Genomic DNA, 17,015 nt, shown 5'->3' on the forward strand with positions numbered 1-17,015 from the left:
ACCACTATAAGATCACCCCCTCATCCTCCTGCGCTCTAATGATTCAGGGATGTGGTGATCATGTTGAAAGCTTTTCGGTGCCAGTGGCGTAAATTGTGGGTTGTCGTAGGTGCTGTCATTGGTTGTCGCCAGGTTAACGAAGGTTGTCGCCAGGTGACGTAGGTTGTCGCTGGTGCTGACTTTGGTGGATTCCATTGTCCTAGTTGCAGGCAGTCGCCTAAAGAATTGCCTAAGTGGGACAGGCCCTTAACAGGGCTGAGGTTGATAAGCATTTGGTACTTTCCCATTCAATGCTAGAGTCCATTTGGGAAAAGCGATAGTGAGAACTCTTCAGGACGTTTAATACTTGCACGATCCCACTGGAGTCACAAAATTGCTAACACATGGAACTTCTGGCTTTTTTCAAGAAAAACCTAGTCAATAAAATCATTACTAAACTGCAGAAACTAGAAAGTAACTGCAAGTGTTAGTTTATACTGAAGATAGATACAAAATGCTGGAGTAATTCAGCGGGTCAGGCAACATCTCTAGAGAAAACGAATGGGTGGTGTTTTGGGTAGGGACCCTTCTTCAAGGTTAAGAAATATCTTGCAATTGGGGCAGCAGTGTGTGGTGGGAACAGCAAGAGGAGAACAGCTGAAAGAAGATATAGGATAATGGCCCCCAATCTTCACCCATTTAGCCAATACTGACAGGACCCAGGCTTCTTGGTACAAACCACAAGCAGTTTTGATAGTAAAAGCTAAATCCATACAGTAGATTCATCACTTATGTGCACCTTAATATACTGTGTGCCCACAGGAACATTCAGGATTTGTTTCAAAGGATAGTGGATGATCAAAGATTTCCTTCATGCTGTTTATACCACTGAAGAAGACGAATTGATTTTTATTTAACCCATTTGTCACAGTTAAAGCTACAGCTGCGGCCCAATAATGTAATTGCAACTGAATATGTGACTCAAGTCTTTAGAGAAATGCCTTTCTGCTTGCTTGGAGACGCTGGTCAAAATGGAATACAGAGGCATTCAGAGAGCACACTGGTACAAAAGTCACCTGATAACTATTCCACCTTCAACATATCCTCTGCATTATCATCCTGAGAGACAGATCATTTGGATTTTTTTCCCCTCAGTCATTGCATAGGGCTTTTGGAGTCTCATACGTGCCAATTGCAGCACGAGCACGCCGTGTGTCACCCTTGCCGTTCCAGGTTAAGACCACTCAACTATCCTTCATCAAATTACTCGTTGTGGATTATTGCCAAATGATCATGAAATGCAAATATTTATTTTCCCCTTTGTTCCTATCTCTGGAAATGGTGAATTTTCAGGAGTTTCTGGTTTTAGTCAGAGTTCTACAATAAGGAGTATTTTGTTTTCTCTCTTGTATTTCTCTGGATACGTGATGCCATACCAGCAAGCATTTTAAGAAAAGGACACAAATAAATTATCTCAAGGTGATACACCAACTTCAGATGTTGGGATTTTGTTTTATTAACACCACAATGTAATTTGCATAGATATACTGGGAGCTGTATCTTGACCTTAAAGCTTGATGATTTGTGAGTTGATGTGTCCCTGCTTGGTATCAGCAAATGATCTGATTATTAAGTACTTTTCTTCGGAAAATAAATCTTGGGTTGGTAAAGTAATATGTCGACCCAATGATAAATGTCCACAGACAGCATTTAGCACCTAGATATATTTAGCAATATAAGCTCAGCAGAGAGACGCTTCACAAAAAAAAACATTCTTTATACACTCAGAGAGACTTAAAAAATTCCAAGAAATGTATTTGCTGTTATTTTCATTTAATTTAAAACGCGTTATGAATCATGGGATCAATCCATGCATGAACCAGCTTGAGATTCACATTGGATTTTTGTACCAATGTCAATCATGCTTTTGATACCGTTAAAAAAAATGCCAACGGATCATTTACCACTAAGCTTAAAGATTTAGTCATGACAATAATCTCTGAAAATAATCAGGCAAATGATGTCACTGTGCACCAAATGGTCTCATGTTATTCATTTGTTAAAATTGTGGCAGTTTTAGTTCAAATTAACGAGTTGAGGAATACAAACTTGAATACCATCTCAGTTTATCTCAGACATAAGCATGATATGAGGCACCTTTGTGTTAAACATTTAGGAGTCTGTTTATTTGTTTGGAAACTTTGTTAAATGTGTTTAATTCGGAACACTTGTTAAAAATTGTTGCAAGATAATTCATTTATACGGAGGGGGATGAATCATAAGCTTTATGTGTGAGTTGTTTTAAAATGAATTCTGAAGCTTCGGTTGATATGTGGTAACTTGTGCATCTTGAATCTTGGCATTAAATGACTTAACAAAAATGTTCCAAGTTCTTCTTAGGATGTTTGGACTGAACTTAATGCAATTAAGATTTAAAATCGCTTGAAAATCTGCTTGAGAAGGTATATTGCTTATATTGCTTCAAAATAACATTAATCAGAAACATTGTGGAATATCAAATGAGGAATGTTGGCAATTAAACCAGAAGAGGCAAGGAAGCAATGGAATATTTTCTCAGATTATGCTGGAACCTAGGAAACCATTCCAAAGATGTGAAAATAGTGGTTTCATGGCAGTGCAACAAAGGAATCCTTTGTAAGTGTAGAGAGTTCAACCAGAGGGAATATTTGGTTGAGTTTATGCAAGTATTCATGAAATAGCACACGGGATGGCATACTTCCAGGTATAATAGAGTGTTACAGGTCACATGATCCAACAGCTTTTTAATCTTTATTATTGGGAAAATAATTGTAAAATATTATTGTAAAAATAAAATAATGACGCTGACCAATGTTTTATTAAAAATTCATTATCGTCACAGATTTTCTCTCAGAACATACAGAGCATAGAACAGTGCAGCACCAGAGCAGACCCTTCGACTTGTAATACCTGTGTCAAACATGATGCCAAGCTAAACTAATCTCACCTGCATGTACATCCCTCCATTTCCTGCACATCCATGTGCATATCTAAAAGCCTCTTAAATGCCATGTCATATCAGCCTCCACCACCGGCAGCGTTCCAGGCACCTACAACCCTTGGTGTAAAAAACGTGGCCTGCATATCTCCTTTAAACTCTACCCTTTTCACCTTAAAGCTATTCCCACTAGTCTTTGACATTTCCTCCATGAGGAAATAAAAGTTCTGACTGTCAACCTTATCCATGCTCTCATAATTCTATATACTTGTCAGGGCTTCCCTCAGCCTCCAACGACCCAGAGAAAATACTTAAGTTTGTCCAACCTCTCCTTTTTGGTAATAGCCTCTCGTACAGGAAACATTCTGGTAAACCGCCTCCACAACCTCTCTAAAGCCTCCAAATCCTTCCTGTATTGGGTGACCAGAACAGAACACAACACTCCAAATGTGGCCTAACCAAATTCCTATAAAGCTGCATAATGACTTCCTGACTCTTATACTCAATCCCCTGGCCCAGGAAGGCATGCATACCATGTGCCTTCTTTATTACTCTATTTACTTGTGTTCCACTTTCAGGGATCTATGGACTTGGACCTCAAGATCCTTCTGGATATTAATGTTGTTATGGTCTTTCCATTAATTGTATACCTTCCCCTTTCATTCAACTCCCCAAAATGTGGCACCTCACACTTTGTTGGATTAAACTCCATCTTCCGTTTCTCTGCCCATTTCTGTAACTGATTATATCCCTTTGTATACTTTGACAGTCTTCCGCACAGTCCATAACTCTAGCAATCTTGATGTCATCTGCAAACTTACTAACAGTCTACATTTAAGTCCAAGTCATTTATATATATCACAAACAACAGAGGTCCCAGCACAGACCCCTGCAGAACACCATTGGTCACAGACATCCAGTCTGAATAATCCTCTTCCACCACAACCCTCCATCTTCTATTAGTTAGCCAGTTCGGAATTCATACGACAAAGTTACTACTGTATGAACCCCATGCAACTTAATCCTCTGGATCAGCCTACCATGGGGAACTTTAATCAAATGCCTCACTTAAATCCATCTAAACAATGTCCGCCACCCAACCCTCATTGATCATCATCATCACCTCCTCAAAAAACCCAATTGTCAGAAAGCCCTGACCTTCCACGTACAAAGCCATGTCGACTTTCCATAATTAGTCCATTCTCTTCCAAACAGATGTAAATCCTATGCTGTAGAATCCTCTCCATTAGTTTCCCTACCATTGACGTAATGCTCACTGGCCTATAATTCCCTGGATTCTCACTACTTCCCTTCTTTAATAAAGGAACAACATTAACTACTCTCCAGTTCTACGCTTGTGGCTAGAGACAGTGCAAAGATGCCAAGGCTCTTGCAATTTCCACTCTTGCCTCTTAATAACCTGGGATAGATCCCATCATGCCCTGGAGATTTATCCGCCTTACTGCTTTTCAAGAGTTGATTTCAAACTGCCCTTGCATAGTAATATTCCCTACACTGATCTCACTCTCTTCCGTCCTTCTCCTTGGTGCAAAGTAGACAAAAATGCTGGAGAAACTCAGTGGGTGAGGCAGCATCTATGGAACGAAGGAATAGGTGACATTTCGGGTCGACACCCTTCTTCAGACAGAGTTGACGTTTCGAGTCGAGACCCTTTTTCAGACTTGACTTGAAATGTCACCTATTCCTTCGCTCCATAGATACTGCCTCACCCGCTGAGTTTCTCCAGCATTTTTGTCTAACTTCGATTTTTCCAAAATCTGCAGTTCATTCTTAAACAGATGCAAAGTATTCGTTTAGTATCTCCCCAAACCCTCGGACTCCAAACACAAATTCCCCCCTTTGTCCTTGAGTGGTGCTATCTTCCCGCCGGTTATCCTCTTGCTTTTAATGTAGGCATAAAAACCCTTGGGGGTTTCTATAATCTTCAAAGCCATTTCCTGGCTACATTTTGCCCTCCAAATCTGCTGCTGGAATTCTTTTCTACTTGTTTTATATTCCTCAAAGACCGTCTGATGTTGAATAATATGTCTAACATATCTGCTACGTCAAGGTTTGAAGGTGTTTAGTTTTGTCAAAAAACTATGATGACTAGAAACATTTTTACGTCCTGATTATTAAAATGGGGATTGAGAAGCAACTCTTCAATTATAGTAGGGGGATTATTTTGATCAATAATAATAGTGTGGTTCTCAACAGCAAGCCAAAACAGCCCAGGATGTACAGGAAGGTAGGCGGCGCGACTCTCGTCAGCAGCGGCCTCTGCAGCCCGTTCGCGTTTTTATTATTTTTTGTCTATGTTTTTATGTAGTTTTTGTTATTTTTTGTTGGGGGGTGGGGTGGAAGGGAGGGGGTAACCTTTAATCTCTCCCTGCACGGGAGACCCGACCTTTTCTTTGTCGGGTCTCCGTTGTCTTTGGGGCTGCAACGAGGAGCGGCCTCCAACAGGAGAAGACCGGGGGCTCTGGTGCCGATGACTCACCTCACCGTCGCGGAGCTAGCCGAGTCCAGAGCGGGTGGAGCGGTGTTCGAGCGCTGCTGCGGCCCGACCTCCGGAGATTCGGAGGCTGCAACTGCGGGTCTGGCGGACGGCGGCACCGGGAGCCCGCGGGTCCCTGGAGGGAAACCGCTTTTCAGGGCTCTCGCAACGGCGACTTCTCCCGCCCGAGTTGCGGGGTTGAAGAGCTCCTGGAGCGGGTCCTTACAGCACCGCCCCGCGCGGCTTGGAATGGCCGCGGGACTCTGCGAGCGCCCGCCGGGGGCTCTAACACCAAGAACCCGGTGTGCGACCTTGCATCACCCGGCGTGGCTTTAAGGGCCGCGTGATAATCGCCATCGCCAGCCGGGGGCTTTGACTTTGACTCTGACATCGGGGGGGGGGGGGGGGGAAGTGCAGTGGAGAGATACGTTTTTTTGGCCTTCCATCACAGCAATGTGATGGATGTTTATGTAAATTATGTTGTGTCTTGGGTCTATTTGTTTGTAATGTATGGCTGCAGAAACGTCATTTTGTTTGGACCTCAAGGGGTCCAAATGACAAATAAATTGAATCTTGATCTTGAAATAAATGGCCCAGATGTTCTGCCTTAAAACCCAGCAGATTTGCTCAAATTTGTCACAATTTAAGCGCTTTTGTGAGCAAAGGCTGAAGTTTTGAGTGTAGGCTGAAGTGCCTTCTGTCATGTTTCCCCAAATGTCTGTGCTCCTATTGATGCCAGGTCAGGCAGTGGATACGCCTGCAGATTAATAATTTCCCAAGTTGTGAAATCTGCCTGTTCGATTGTGCAAGTTGAAGTCGGACAGAAGAAATTTCTGACAACAGAAAAATCAAGTTGACTTTTTAAATTTGATTTGTTATTAAATGTAAGTGTATCAGGTAAGATCACACTATGGCGACTCCCCAGCTACTGTTGGGTAGTTGGAATCCTTACTACTTTAACCATAATCCTTTACACTTCCCTGTGATTTATCAACATATATACTCCTGTATCTCCTATTGATTGTAGGGAGGCCAACAACATAATTTCAGGAAGATCATTCCTTTTTTTGTATCTAAACTCTACCCATGTGGTCGCATTTCAAGGGCTTTCAAAGACAACCCCCCTCATAAGTGGAATAAAGATCTCCTTGATAATAATGCAATGTCCCCTTCCCTGAGACATTCTACCCCTGCCATTAAGCTTGAAACTTCTAAACTGGATTGCTGAGATGCCAAGCTTGCCCATTTTTGACTCCTGTGATATGTCTCAGTGATTGAAACAATATCATATTCCCATGTGCTGATCAATGCTCTAAATTCATCAATCTTACAAATCAGGCTCCTTGTATTAAAATAGATGCATTTTAGCCTTCCACTTCTTCCACATGCCTTATCGTGCTTATTTAATAATCAATTTGTAAATAAGATTTCATTCAGATAAAGATTTTCTCGGATTTAGCAATTCAAGGGAAATATTTTCTAAAATACAAATTAAAGCTGCCAGGCACTAGCATCTTTGAACAAAATGTACACTGATTTTTTGTGATATGTGACATGATCAAACTTAACAGGTAATTCTAACTTCAAAGGAAAATGTTGGCGGCTCTCAAGTTAATTTCTCATTACCTGCCTTCCCATGAAGGTGACCTGACAGAACTAAAAGAGCTCATTGAACTTCTTGGCACCAGACTATAGAATACAAGTTTTCTGAGGGGAAAACCTATCACAGCAGTCAAATTGCTCAGATGTTGAATAATATATGTCTAACAATTCTGCTATGCGATTACTTCTTGTTAAGTTTTGAAATTTCTTCACATTTCAGTTAATCCTACAGCATCTTTACTGAATTCCATCTGAGTTTTCAAGATTACTGATGCATGGCAATTCCACTGCATCATGTTATTGCAAAAATAGAGCTAACAATTCAGCTTGGACAAAAAAAACAAAACAATGAATTCCACTTATAGAGCATCTGAAAGATATGGGGGTGAAATCAAACTCAGTAGCACTCATTAGATAAAAAAAAATAGAAGCAAGGAACTGCAGATGCTGGTTTACAAAAAAAAAAGACAGAGGGCTAGAGTGACCCAGCGGGTCAGACATCATCCCTGGAGAACACTGATTGCTGATGTTTCAGGTCGGAACTCTTCTTCAGACAAAAATAGTATCTGATGTGCAAATTTCCACTTGTCAAGGTGATTGCCAAATCGAGGAGAACAAACAGTATTTCATTCTCTCTTTGCAGAGACAAGCAGGCAGATGGAACAATGGACTTTTGAACAATTACAACTATTGTGCAGCTTACCATTAACAGTACAGGTTGCACTAAGGCTGCTGCATAGCATCTCTGTACTACAACAGAATCAAAAGATTCCATACTCTCAACATTCAGCTGGTATGAAACTAGAGACAGCAATATCCTGTTCTTAATTATGCCCTGTAATGTCTTAATTATGCTTCAGACCATTGCATTAGCTACATTTGAGCTACCACAACAACTCAAAAGGTGGTTACCGGGAGACTTGGGCTATCCGTTAAACATGGCTCCTAGCAGTGGTGCACGACGCAATCACACATGAACAGAATGGATGCAGTGAAAACAATCCTGCTAAGCATAATAAAGCAGACCACGCTTTCACTGCCTGGAGGAACTTCACCATGCTCATCAGAGTAGTTGTCAACATTTTCAGAGGTTTTTGCATGCTGCACAGTCATTTACATCATAAAAGTACAAATGCTGTCACAATCTAAAGAATGAGCAGAGGAGGCAGATGAGCAAAATGAAGACAGTGAAGTTCGAGGAAGGAAGAAAGAAAGCAACACGGAGTATTTTTTTTGCTCTGCTTGTTAAAGGAAAGCTTACTGTACCTCGGTTTAAGTCATTTCAGATACCCAAGAAGTAAAATTTGACAAAACAGTGCTGGGAAAGTGAGAAGACAAGAATGACAGACATTCTGTGACTTGATTTCAAACGCAGTCAGAAGCTCAGAGCCAAACATTTGCCATAGAGGAATGCAGAGGTGGAACCTACAAGTGATATGACACTTAACATGTGGTCTTGTCGGAATAAGGATGAAGCAAGCGCAGACGTCAGCTTGTCAAAGGGCAAGGTTACGCAATAGTTTTGTGATGGCACACCTAGATGACAGGCCAACCAATAGCGAAAAATGAATTAAATGTTTGATGCATTCTGAAGGGATGCAATATGTGGGCTACTTTTCCCTGTTGAGGGGCTTGGAGGATTTCAGCCCCAACTAGGCACAGAACTTTGTGCAGAGTTTGGAGGTCATACTTTCCAGGATGCAAGGTCTACAAACATGTGAATGGACCACCTACATATTGGAAAGGAGTGTGGGAGTACTTTCACTGGAAGGACTGCAATTGTTCAACGTGGCTCACCTCCATCTACTCAAAAGCAATGAGGGATGGGCACTAAATGCCAGCATTGACAAGACATTGCAATCTGTTAAAATTCCCTCAATTTGGATAAGTTCCAGATGTTTGAGGTTTGGACAATCACAAATGTATTGCTACTACTTAAGAACGGAGTGAGGCAGAAATCAGAATATGTAGGTTTGTTAGCTTACCATTAGTCTTTGGGAAAATCACATTTAACACATTGATGTATGTGGGATCTTGGGTTCCAAGTCCATAGCTTCCTGAAAGTAACAACACAAGTAGATAGAGTGGTAAAGAAGGCGTACGGTATGTTTGCCTTCATTGGTCGGGCATTGAATACAAGAGTTATGTGGCTGCTTTATAGGACTTTGGTTAGGCTCATTTGGAATAATGTGTGTACTATGATTTGCACCAATACAGGAAGGACCTGGAGCTTTGGAGAGGATGCAGAAGAGGTTTACCGGAATGCTGCATGGATTTGAGAGTATTAGTATAAGGAGAGGTTGGACAAACTTGGATTGTTTTCAATGGAGCTTCAGAGGCTGAGGGGAGTCCAGATAGAAATAGATTAAAAAATGAGATGCATCGATAGCATAGACGGTTAGTACTGTTTTTTCAAAGGTAAAAATGTCAAAGATTTGAGAGCATAACTTTAAGATGAGAGGGGCAAAATTTAAAGGAGATTTCCAGGGCAAGTTTTTTTTTTGCACAGAGAGTGGTGGGTGCCTGGAACACGCTGCCGGGGGTAGTGGTGGAGATGGAGTTAATAGTGGCATTTATAAGGCTTTTAGATAGGTACATGGATACGCGGGGAATGGAGGGATATGGATCATAATCATATGTAGGCAGAGATTAATTTAACCTGATATCATGTTAAGCATGGATATTGTGGGCTGAATAGTCTGTTCCTGTGCTGCACTGCTCTATGTTCAAATTTGCAGGGGTTCTTTGAGGATGTAACAAGCAGCATAGACAGATGAATTGAGTGTATTTGGATTTTGAGAAGACATTCAACAAGGTGTCATGCTAAAGAATACGAGTACATGATTGGGGGTAATATATTGGCATGGACACTGATTGCAAACTAACAGGAAATAGGTAGGAAAGAACTGCAGATGTTGGTTTAAATCAAAGGTAGAATGAAGAATTCTAAGGTAGAAAGAATTCAAAGGTGGAATCAGACTGAAGAAGGGTCTCGACCCGAAACGTCACCCATTTCTTCTCTCCAGAGATGATACCTGTCCCCCTGAGTTACTCAAGCATTTTGTCTCTAACAGGAATTAGGGTTATTTTTGGTTTGTAATCAGAAATGAGAGGTGCCACAAGGATCAGTGCTGGGATCTCAACTATTTACTATCTGTATTAATAATTTGGATAAAGGGACTGTGTCTAGTGCAGCCATGTTTATTTATGAAACAAAGATATGTAGGTAAGAAAATCGTTAGAGGAACACAAAAAAGCTGCAAAAAATATATAGTTAGATTAAGTGTGAGCAAGAAATTGGCAGATGTAATGTGGAGAAATGTGAGATTATCCATTTTGGAAAGAATGGAAGGAAGCTGAATAAGCAAATGGCTATTTACCTGAACTGAGACTATAAAATGTCATGCTATAAAGGGATGCAGGGGTCCTAGTGCCTGAAATAAAAAAGTTGGCATACAAGTAGATCAAATAATTAGAAAAGCCAATTGGATGTGGGGTTTTTCTGTAAGGCATATTGAGTGTAAGAGTAGAGGGGTTTTGACAGGTGATGAGAGTACTACAGAGCTGCTAACTCTCACGCATTGAGTGTGAGAATCACGCATTTTTGCCCAATTCGCACGCTCTCACGTTGATCACAAATTTCTCACGCTCTGTCGTGAGAAATTCTGTGATCAACGAGAATTTCAAAGCAATTATCAACTAACTTGATCGAACCATCACACACCTCCAAAGCATGTCCCTATGCAAATTTACATTGAAAGACACGGACCGGGCAGTGAATGTGTGTCACCCAGCGCAGCAAGTAAGGACATGTCCTGCTCTCGGCGGCAGTCGGAATTTAAGGATTTGCGGGAAGCGGCTGACAAGAGCGAGGCCGGCGAGCGGCAGGAGAGAGGTACATGGGCCGCGGAACTGGGGGGCACTTTTTTGGCTAGACATGTTTCAATGTCTCCGCCTTTGGACGAGGCGCTGCTGTGCTCTGAGCAACGTGGTCGTGGGTGTTGGAGAGCCAGGGTGGAGGGAAGGAGGGATGGAAGCAGAAGCAGCGGCGGCGGCAGATGTGGACGGGGAACTGGGGCTGGCGAGTGTTTGCCGAGCTGGCGAGTCGCTCGCTGCAACTCCGGCCATGGAGCATCCTCGGTGTAGGAGACCCGGGCAGTCGGTAGCGTTGCGCCACTGCCATGAGAGTCTCTGCGCCCAATTCGCCCTGGTGACCGGCATGGACCAGGCTGGGTAAAAGCAGTGGCCTTCAAATGGGGGTGGTTAGAGAAAGCATCCTGCTTGCCTGGTAGATTTACACTTGCTGTAACTGCAGGAAAAAATGTTCCCGGTGTTGGGGGAGTTCAGAACCAGGGGTCACTGTTTAAGAATAAGGGGTAGGCCATTTAGGACTGAGATGAGGACAAACATTTTTCACGCAGAGAGTTGTGAATCTGTGGAATTCTTTGCCACAGAAGGCAGTGGAGGCCAATTCACTGGATGTTTTCAAGAGAGAGTTACATTTAGCTCTTGGTGCTAACAAAATCAAGGGATGTGGGGAAAAAACAGTAAAGAGGTACTGATTTTAGGTGAACAGCCATGATCATATTGAATGGCAGTGCTGGCTCAAAGGGCCGAATGGCCTATTCCTGCACCCATTTTCTATGCTTGAGTATATGGCAATAACTCAACCGCTTGATTTTGAAGCATTCATGCATGGTGGAGGTATAATTTAGTCATAGAGTGATACAGTGTGAAAACAGGCCCTTCGGCCCAACTTGCCCATACCCGCCAACATGTCCCAGCTACACGACCTGCATTTGGTCCATATCCCTCCAAACCTGTCCTATCCATGTATCAGTCTAACTGTTTCTTAAATGTTGGGATAGTCCCTGCCTCAACTACCTCCTCTGGCAGCTTGTTCCATGCACCCACCACTCTTTGTGTGGAAAAAGCTACCCCTTAAAAAGACCTCTTAAAAATACTTTGAACAAAAAACATTGAAATCATTCTTCTACAATGCACTAAAACATGATTTTAATACATCAAATTTCAAAGAGTCTCTACCGTGGGAGGTGGGGGGGGGCACCCCCCCTCCGTCACTCCACCCTCGCTGGGAACCCCCAAGGCCAGTGATCAGTGATTGCTCAGCTCCCCCACTTTCAAAAATGCTCCACGGCTCCTGGTTCAGACGGAGAGCACTGGCAGATGTGAAGGGGAACTGAGGCCAGTTGTCCATGATGTCCGGATCCCAATGCCCAGCGCTTCGTGTTTTACAGTTGGCTAATGTTATTGATTTGTAATTAGCCTGATTTGTAATTAGTAGACAAAACCTTAATTTATTAATCCGGAATATCCAGGGGGATGGGATAAGTGTAATATTAAAATGACATGCAAGGTGTCAGGCTGTCTGTCACAAAATCCAGCCCCGATAACCCATTATTTCCTTCAGTTAAATATTGGGGAGGTAGCGCAATTGTCATTTGCCACTCAACTATTATGTTTGTTTACCACACTGCCTATTTCTAACCCCCCCAAATTCCTTTGACAGGATGAAAAGAAATGTCCCCAATCTCGTTGTTTTATTAATTGAACATGTAGATGAACATCCTCAAGGAGTGTAATCAGATGGAAACTGATTCAGATGCGATGTTTAAGAGCTTGTTCAAAGAAGGGGCATGTTTTAAAGGAGTGACAAAGATACTTGCAGAGGAATGTGTGAGGAGGTTATTATTTGTCTTTAGTTTTAGCTTGAACCAGGCCATCTGAAGATTCAAAGTTTAATATAGTAATTGTGCTGATACTGACTGTAACCAATATCATCCATTCCGGAGGTTTTATTTTTTTGATGTCATTTAAACCACTTGGATTTCAATCACTTCAATGTAAAAGTAATTGGGAATGGGGAGCATTGGATCAAAAATTTGCCCTTGGTACATATTAACTGTAATATAATAATGTATGCATGTTGGTAGGTGCAATCAAAACAAAGATCTTTTTATCATTGTTGTGTTATGAATACCACAGAAAATATGATGTACTCTCAAGATCACACTCAATAAATATATATTGTTATTGGACTTTACATTTCAGAATATATATTGTTATTGGACTTTGCATTTCAGAAAAGTCCCAGCTGAGAGGAAGACAGCAAAATACTGAAAATATTGGGGGTGAAAATTACTTCAGGACAGTTTGTTAGGAAAATGAAGGAAATGGTAACTGAATAGTTATACAGCTGAGTGAGTATAATTTTATGGATAAGAAATTTTGTTCAATCAATTGATGACTTCTTTGACAAAGTAACTAGCATGTTAGATAACAAGGAAGCCAATGGATGTAGCAAATTTTGTTATCCAAAATTTGGTCAGTGAAGTGCCCCATAAAAGATTACCACAATAGATAAACACTTGAATATAATAGGTTAAGTCCAGGGGGTCAGATAAGGGGCTTTATGTGTGGGCCAGATATATTGTCAATGCAGAGGGTCTAGGAACAAGGCCAAGTGTACATCCAGAGTCAAGGTCTGGAATAGTACTAGGTGTGCAGTCAAAGCTGGGACAATGAGAGTGTTCAGCACTTGGAACCTAAGCAGGTAAGCCGGTATGATCAGGGTAGAATAGGGGGCCAGGTGCAAGGCTGGACTCAGGGTCAGGAATGAGAGAAGGTATGCAACTGGAGTCAGGGTCAGGAGTAGTACCAGGTGTGCCGTGAGACCCAGGTTGGTCAGCATGGGCCAAGTGCTTGATTACAATCTGATTCTCATACATGAATACACTAAGATCATTCATGTGTTGCGCCTGTTGATCAGAGCCTGGCTCTACTGTGGAATGTAATTAGGAATGTAATTTAGCCAACCTTATTCATAGCTAATCCAATTTAAAGCATAAATATTGCATCCAAGTGTAAGTTAAAAGACTCACTACATTATGCACCAGATGGCATAATTTCAAGCTGAAAATTGCAAAAGCTTCCTACCGTGGGAGGGGGGACACCCCCCTCCCACACCCCTCAGTCACTACCCTCGCTCAGGCTTGGTCTCTCACAATTTCTCACACCCAACTCTCACCCAATGTTGTCAGACCTGTAGTACTATGTACAGCTTTGATCTCCATTTTTAAGGCAGACTGTTTTCATTGGAAGCAGTGCAGAGAACAGAAAATTCATGGGTTATTTATTGGGACAAGGGGTTAACATATGCGGAAATATCATGGAGCTTAGAAGAATGAGGAGTGAATTCATTGCAACATTAAATGAAGAGGGGGATTGATAGGATAGATGCAGAGATATATCCCTTGGTGGAATAATGTGCATTGTTTCTGAAGATGGGTAAACCTACTTAAAAAAAAATCTCTTTGAAATTCTCTACCTGAGGGCTATGGATGCAAAGCCATTATTCAAGATGGAGATTAACAGATATTTGAAATACAAAGGGGTAAGAAGGGAGCAAGAGGCCGAGATTGGATTCAATTATGCAGTGAGCACGAGGGACCCCCTCACTCCTTTTAATTCAGTTGCCTTTATCATATTAAATAGAAATTAAAATAACTTATTGAAATGTCTCAATTATTTAATTGTTGTAAAAATTATTTCACTGTTTTGGAATTTTAGTGTGAACAATGTCACAAATCAATGTTGCCAGGTTATTAAAATGTTTTAATCACTGTGATTTATACATAATGCCTCTGCACCATTCCTATTTGTTGCAGAGTGCAAATCAGGGGGAAAAAAATCAAGCAATAAAGCTTTTTAGTTGCATATCTCATCTGAACTACATAGAGATCAAATCGAAGGATTTCTCACTGTGCAATTTTGAAGTCACTTTAAAGGACAAGTCCAGAAATCTCTAAGACTCCACGTGAGATCTGAATACTACAATGTTTTTTCTTCTCCTTGTAACAGAAGTACACTCACAAACTCACAGCATACCTTACTCAAACATATTAATTGCTAAAGAATGAATATCATCTGCCTTTTAGCATGCAGAGACAAAGGACAATGATTGGTAACATGATACATGCTAATCAGCTTAATAGCTTTTGAAACCTTTGAGGATGTTATGTGCAATAGACTTATTTAAATTAAACAGCAAAGAAAGCAATGAAAGGCTCTTTTTATTGCTTTCACAAGAAGTGCATTTGAAGTTATTCCTCAAGTTTCCCTTGTGAATGACTATCTTAAATTGCTATCAACTTCAATGAAAATGCAATGGAATTTTAATGAAAATGTTGTCCTTGAATTTTCTGCTGCAGCAGGACACATATTTAAATGACAAAACTTTAGATGGTCACGAGTGGAACTTGCGAGTGTAGCAGAGTTGGTACACTGATTTATTTCTTCAAATAACACTTAATACCCCCTAGTGTTATGGTTGGGGTTAAAAAAACACACAATTTTGTCCAGAAAACATTATAATTCAATTATTTACCATTAAAAGTTATAGTTAGGCATGTACATCTAACCTCTGCCTCGACCAATCAAGCGACAGTGGACACTTACAAGTTGGAGAGGAGTCAGACTTTTTTTACTCCTTTTCATCCCTGCCAATCCATCCTGCCAAATCTCAGCCTGGGCTCCCAAGACTGTGAAGAGACACAATACCTGTCTCAGTGGAGTTGGGTAATCTCCTACAGACGGAGATCTTTAAAAATCTCTTTATGTGAATATTACTGTTATGGATACAGTTATCCGTATGTTACCCACTAAAAAAAATTACTTCATAGAGTTATACTGCACGGAAAAAGCCCCCTTGGCCAACTCATCTACACTGACCAAGATGCCCATCTACTCTAATCCCAATTGCCTGCATTTGACCCATATTCCTTGAAACCTTTCTTATCCTTCTACCTGTCCAAATGTCTTTTAAATTTCCGCTATATCACCTATTCCTATCACTGATTAAAAAATGTTCAAAGACTTCTTCCATCATCCCCAGAAGATGAGAGTTCCAAAGACTCGTGACTGAAAGAAAGAAATGGGCAACTCTGGTTTTTAAACAGTGACTTTCAGTTCTATATTCTTCCCAAATTCCTAAATAATAGCAAAAAAGCTGCTGGAGGGATCCTACCATCAATGTGGTGAAGGTGCTGACATGATTTTGTTATAGAACTCCACAGCTTTCCGAATATTGATCTTAGGCTCTATAGGGGGGTTGCACGTAAGGTCACCGGGTCATAGGGCTCGACGCACGGAGCCGCTAAATCCAACTGGAAGACATCCGTCACTTCCGGTATATGTTATTAATGCTAGAAACGCGTACTTTCCTACCTGTTAAAAACCACCAAAATGTTGAATTTTTGCGCTGAAAAAAATTGTGGGAGTCGGGGTAAGTGTGAGAGACATGTACCCAACTTCAGAATTCCAAACGTGAAGCGAAATGAAGGTAAAGAGAAGCGAGAACTGAAGGGACAACAGCAGCTAAAGTGCTTGGTAAACATTGAAAATATTGGGAATTATCGTGTTTGCTCACTGCATTTCATCAAGTAAGGCATTATTTGTGTTTTTTCTTGATTCCTTTGGTATCTAAAAATTCTCAGAAGTGATAAATCTGGCTGTAAATTTTTCTTCAGATGCGTTTTCATTTTGTATGTAAAAACCCACGAGAACCATGGGCGATTTAAAAAAATTACAGCCAGATTTATCACTTCTGAAACTTTTAAGATGCCAAAGGAATCAAGAAAAAACACAAATAATGCCTTACTGTTGATGAAATGCAGTGAGCAAACGGCCAATGTTCGCTAAGCACTCTGTCTGTTGTTGTCCCTTCAGCCCTCGTTTCTATCTACCGTCATTTCTCCTCACTTTTGGAATTCTGAAGTCGGCTAAATGTCTCACACGCTTATCCCGGTTTCCATAATTATTTACAGCGCAAAAATTGACAATTTCAGCGGGTTTTAACGGGCCCGCTACATTGGAAACAATGGTAAGTGCCTACCTGCAGTTCATCGCGTGTAATCCATTTGGAGCAGCGTAGCAACAGTA

The 17,015-nt window shown here is 41.2% G+C and overlaps 1 protein-coding gene across 6 annotated transcripts in view; it reads right to left on the minus strand.

Annotated features, from left to right (window-relative positions):
• The window catches only part of LOC129700352 (gephyrin), a 459,263-nt gene that overhangs the window by 86,987 nt on the left and 355,261 nt on the right, over window positions 1-17,015 (minus strand). For 4 of the 6 annotated variants that reach the window (XM_055640758.1, XM_055640759.1, XM_055640760.1 and 1 more), the window contains exon 12: window positions 9,041-9,112. The exons of the other annotated variants lie outside the window; for them this stretch is intronic. In XM_055640758.1, coding sequence (XP_055496733.1) covers window positions 9,041-9,112 — 72 coding nt within the window. The remainder of the gene's footprint in view (window positions 1-9,040; window positions 9,113-17,015) is intronic. 6 annotated transcript variants of the gene reach the window in all.

The sequence above is a fragment of the Leucoraja erinacea genome, chromosome 9 (assembly GCF_028641065.1).
Source record: "Leucoraja erinacea ecotype New England chromosome 9, Leri_hhj_1, whole genome shotgun sequence".
Lineage (NCBI taxonomy): Eukaryota > Metazoa > Chordata > Chondrichthyes > Rajiformes > Rajidae > Leucoraja > Leucoraja erinaceus.